This window comes from Wolffia australiana, chromosome 15 (assembly GCF_029677425.1).
Source record: "Wolffia australiana isolate 7733 chromosome 15, ASM2967742v1".
NCBI lineage: Eukaryota > Viridiplantae > Streptophyta > Magnoliopsida > Alismatales > Araceae > Wolffia > Wolffia australiana.
The window spans coordinates 11,396,690-11,402,044 of NC_135849.1; the positions used below are offsets into that span (position 1 = coordinate 11,396,690).

At 43.9% G+C, this 5,355-nt stretch overlaps 2 protein-coding genes across 2 annotated transcripts; both read right to left on the reverse strand.

Annotated features, from left to right (window-relative positions):
- Positions 1–755: 755 nt before the first annotated feature.
- On the reverse strand, positions 756–1,713 carry LOC144712792 (cysteine-rich repeat secretory protein 55-like). The gene has a single exon (XM_078587112.1). It carries the CDS (start codon positions 1,658–1,660, stop codon positions 854–856), a length of 807 nt encoding a protein of 268 aa, XP_078443238.1. The 5' UTR covers positions 1,661–1,713; the 3' UTR covers positions 756–853.
- A 1,058-nt stretch (positions 1,714–2,771) lies between these two features.
- On the reverse strand, positions 2,772–3,633 carry LOC144712793 (cysteine-rich repeat secretory protein 55-like). The gene has a single exon (XM_078587114.1). The coding sequence runs from the start codon at positions 3,567–3,569 to the stop codon at positions 2,829–2,831; it is 741 nt and encodes a 246-aa protein (XP_078443240.1). The 5' UTR covers positions 3,570–3,633; the 3' UTR covers positions 2,772–2,828.
- Positions 3,634–5,355: the final 1,722 nt, after the last annotated feature.

Genomic DNA, 5,355 nt, shown 5'->3' on the forward strand with positions numbered 1-5,355 from the left:
TTTGATATCTGGGTACGTTATTACAAAATTCGGAGGAGGTTGGTTATGCTTCAAAATGAACCATGACAGTAAAACCTAGAAATGTGAACCGTTTTTTGAGAAAAAAATTCCATCTCGGAAAACTACGATCGAAATCCTCATCTTTTGTCAACTCAAGATGCTCACTGAAAGTGCAGAACTGTCATGAAGTAAATGGAGCTAATACTATACTGCAAAGATTGACTTTAACCACGGAGGGATCCATACAAACCTGTAACACATAGAATAGATCAAAGTGTATGACGGTTTCCTTGCCTGCAAGTGTGGGTCATCCATTTATTGCCCATTTCCTCATCGCTCAGCTTGACCTTCATTTATTAGGCTACCGTAAAGATCATAGCCCGTTAATCGTAATTCGTAACATTGTGTGAAGAAGAAGGACGTCGAAACCATACTGTCATCATCATCTACACCTGCCGCCACAACACAGACAACGCCGCCGCCTGTCACCAAGCAGCATTGAGACCTGACGCGCCATGATGTTTCAACAGGATTTCCCTACAAGCGGCGGACTCCATTTGAATCTCTCTAATTTATCTATATAGATAAGGAACATCCGTGCCTATATAAGGCAGTGTATATCATTAAGTTTGGCGGATCCTTTTCTATCTTAATATAGATCTTCTCTCTACGATATTCGCTTCATCGTTAAACTTACATGTCTCAACACGTTGGCATGAATTTCCCTCAATCAAACGATTTAGGCAACCATAGCGTTGGTTGAAAACCATTGTCGCGATTCATCGATCACGGTAAATTATTTCAGATTTCGTACCAGCAGCCGACGCCGCGAAGCGGAAAAGGCTGCGTGTAATTAGGGGGATATTACAAGAGGAACAGACAAGGACGTCGCGCGAGGCAACGTATTAGCGGTGCTAGCCATGGGGAAGAAGAAAGGATATATCTCGTACCGGACATAGCAGCTACTATATAGCGCTCGGCACCCTTTCCGAACAGGGCAAAAGACGGGGAAGTTAGCGACAGCAGTGGAGATGCACTGAGCGCATGCCAACGACGGTAGATCCTGCGTGCACTGCGCTAACGCGTAGAGAGTGACGAACGGCGTGAACTTAGTCTGACGCTTGGCTAGCCCCAAACTTCCCTTTGCTGATGCCTGCTTCTGAACTTTACTCATCAGAGAACCCAGTTCTCTGTTGAACCGTTGTTGTTCAGCCGCGTTATCGCTCACGTTTTCCACGCTGATATAGAAGGTTACATAGCCGGTGTCCAACTGCCCGGCAAAAGCTCTGGTGTCGTATCGCACAAAACATGTATCGAACCACACTCTCGCGTCGGCCTGGCCTGGACAGAGGCTTGGTAGCTGCCTGGCTGCATCTTGAACGCAAGTCGCGCAGTCGGCAGAGCTCACATCACGTCTGCACTGAGCAAGCCCGTATACCTTTGAGTTTCCGGCTCCGACGGATGTAGAGAAGAAGCGCTGTGAAGGGGCGTTCGACTGCAGCGATGACAGCAATTTTGCTATGTTGGTCGCGACGGCCGGAGTGGTGGGTCTGTCGGGGTTGCAGAGTCGCGCAAGGGGCTCAGCTGCCTCGCAGTTGGGGTGGGGAATGAAAACAAGGAAGAGTAAGAGGCAAAGAAAGGATGAAGAAACAGAAGCCATTCTTCTTCGTTCTTGTCTGAGGATTTTCTTAGGATTATACAAAGACGGGGGGGGAGGCGAGGGACTTAAATACAAGTATCACTTGTCCCTACCTGTTGACTTTCATGGTGGGAAAGTAACGAATATCTCTTATCCACTTGCGTTTCCGCGTTCTTCTTCCTCTTTATTCAGTCAAAATACCAGAAGGATAGCGTGTCGTGTCGGCCGGTAGACCTGAGACCGCTCAATATTATCTAAGCTGGACATGAGAGGGCTATGGACTGCCGCTGCTTCCAACCCACTGATTTTGACTGCATGAATTATTTTTAATGAATCTGCAAATAGTTTGTTCACAAAATTAGTGGTAATCGGAATTCAATTTTTAGTTTGAACCGGAAATCCAGCGGAACTATTTTCAAACAAATAGCGTACGTACAGGTTGGTATTGCTGATATGGTGAAGTACGAGCGAGAAATGTGCAGGAATGGAGATTTAGGGAACGATAATCCGATCTGATCGATTGTGCTACGATTTGACCGTGTTAGATGGGCCAATCCATGATCATGCAAAGGGGAGCTATGATAGCTCGTGCGTAGCGATCGCGACCAACGAATGATGGCGATACTCGAGCTATGAATGGGGCCGATCAGCGATCGGATCGACTAGTCGATTGTTGTGGCAGCCGGTAGTTGGATATATCGGCCCGTTATCTATAATGGGCTACCGAGTCGATCAGATCGACGATTCATTAATGAACGGCCATAGGCATCTCAATCGCCCATCCGAATCCGATCGAGATCCAGGCCAAGAGATCGATCGAGCCACTCGACCAGATCTTAGCTGTTATCTTATTCCGATACGAAGATCCCGCACGATTATTCTTCATTATCAGATTGCAGTTCCCTGAGAGTATTTAAAGACACAAGGATCTCATAATCGCGGGTGAAAATATAGCAGATCACGGTCGCGTAGTCGTTTACTAGATAAGTAGTTAAAATACATGGCGTTTCACTATCGATTCTGGAATCATTATCATGCCCCAGGAGTCTAGATAAGTTCTTGCGCAACGGTATTAGCGAGAAATAATTTAATAAACAAACTAGTCGACGACATCATCCTTGAATCTGTCAGCTGAGAGATAAAGCACGGAGGAGACTTTTTTATTCAAAAACAGATCAGACAGACAATTTTAGAGATCAAAGAAAGGTTTTGTATCGTAGCCGACATAACAGCTCGGATAAAGAGCTCGGCAGCGCTTCTTGTACGCGCAGACGTCGGGGAAGTATCTGAACGCGTAAGTGATGCACTCCGAGCAAGCTTCCCCTGATAAATCACGCGTGCACTGCGCCAAAGCATAGACCGTAACATTGCGGGAGAACTTAGATATCGCCTTGCCCAGACCAAAGCGGGACTCAGAAGTCGCCTGGATGCGAACTTTGTCTATCAGCGACCCCAAAACGGTATCAAACCTCTGCCGCTCCGCCGCATCATCTGTCACAAACTCATCCGAGTTGTTGTAGGCGCCGTAGCTCGTGTCAACCGTTCCCACGAAGAAATTGGTGTCGTAGCGCATGAAGCACTTTTCGAACCAGACCCAGCCTTCAGCCTTGCCTCGGCAACGAGAGCTTAGCCTTGCCGAAGCTTCCTTAAGACAAGTTTTACATTCTGCGAGACGGACGTCCCGGCGGCACTGGGCTAGGCCATTTGCTCTTTCTTTGTCGCCTGCGCCGTACTCGGCTATGGCAAGTCCCCTGGTAGGAGCGTTTGTCTCGATTGAAACTAGTACGAGTTCGATGTTCTTCTTTGCTGCCGCAGTAGCCTTTCTTGTGTAGCTGCAGTAGTTTTCAAGTGGATCTGCAGCGTTGGAGCGTGGACAAGAGAGAAGAAGTAGGAAAAGAGCGGGGAGGAGGGTTGTGAGACGCGCAAACATGGCTGTTCTTTCTGTGTTCTCGGCTTCTCGCCGGTTGTTATTGTTCGAAAAGTGGGATGTCGGTGGAGTTATATAAGAGGAGTTTCCGCGTTTTGGACGTTACGGATAAGGCTAATGGAGATGTTAAAAGTTTGAGTGTTTGACTTTTTTAATGGGTGACTGAAGGGAAAATGTGGGCGGTGGGAAACGATGGATTGGAGAGAAAGATTACAGTCACCATATTTTCTTTATTTTTTTAAAACTGCAAAATATGTCCGTACGTTATCATTTATATCTTTCCTTTGTCTAATCCTACAAATGTTTCGAACGCGTTGTTGTCTTTCTATCAAGATATATGTAGGTAGATTAACCGGGACGTGACTATTTTACGCATCGGGATTATAGAAGGTTCATGACTAAATAAAATCACGTCAAAAAGGTCACATCTCTTCTAAAATTCATTAAGTTTAGCTCCAAATCATCCCAACATAGCCGTAGTTTTCAAAGATTCGGCTTTAACAGTCGCTCACGGTTATAAGACCATACTTTTGATTTGTAGACTGGACACGTAAGATTGTAGACTTTTCGCTCCAAATCACGGCAAAAAGGTCAAACTCGCTTCGGTCCAGTCAAACTCGCTTAGAGAGGATCAAGGTATTTGACAAGAAGAAGAGATTACAACTTTATTGTTTTCTTTAAATACGACGAAATCATAGAAAACTAGGACGGCGCCCATAGAACGCGACAAACTTAACCTGATGAACTCAAATGAAGTAGGTAAGTGGCAAGAACTTTAATGGTCAACTATATCTCACTCGACATCATCTTTTCACTAATTATAGATAGTGATTCCCAGATTCATAGCCTTAACCTAACCCATAGAAATCTGACCCGTTACTTTTTCGAGATGATTTATAGTTAATAAGTTAGACACGGACACCCGAACATGTAAAGTGGAGTCATCAATCGACAATCGGAAAAACGCAAGCCACGTCAGTATCATCATCCACTAATAGGATTCTAAATAGCAGTAGACTAGTAAGAATTTAACACGTACCTAAACTCTCTATGAGAACTAGATGGTCAGGATTTAATATAAGATAACATGGATGGCTAGGATTAAATCTAGATAGGATTAAATCTAGATAGGATAAAATCTAGTGGATAGCATTAAATCTAGACAGGTTCACATAACGGTCAGATAATACAACAGTAATGATTAAATCTAGAAAGGAAGTTATAAACCCCGATTTACGACTTCCTAAAACTAGCTGTTAATACTATTATTATATGATCTATAAATACAAATCAATTTGTTAAGGAGAATAACAACGATCATCAGTTACTATGTCTGGTGTCTGGATGTCCCTCCTTTTCATCTATCTCTGTTCTCATTATTCTTCTTCTTCTTAGTCTACTTATACTTCTCTTGATAAAACTTTACAACATGGACACTGTAGATGGCGCAAAAAAGTTAGGATACAGTGGTTAATGATCCCAAGCTATGGATTACATCGAACACAGTACAACAAGCACATCTAATCTGAGATGGCTACCCTCGTGGGCTTTCTGCTTAAATATTTGAGGAATACTTATCTGCTGGAGTAGTGCACTAAATCATACCCGGTTCAGCATTCCTGGAGTAGTGAAAGAGTTCAGGTTAGCAACAGTTGATCATGATTTAAATTTGATGACTTCATTGAAACCAGGACCTTCAAACATCAAACCATATCAAACTTGCCATGATTTAAGACAAGCTTCATGACAAATATGAAGAACAACCGGTAACATTAAAATATCAGAAATA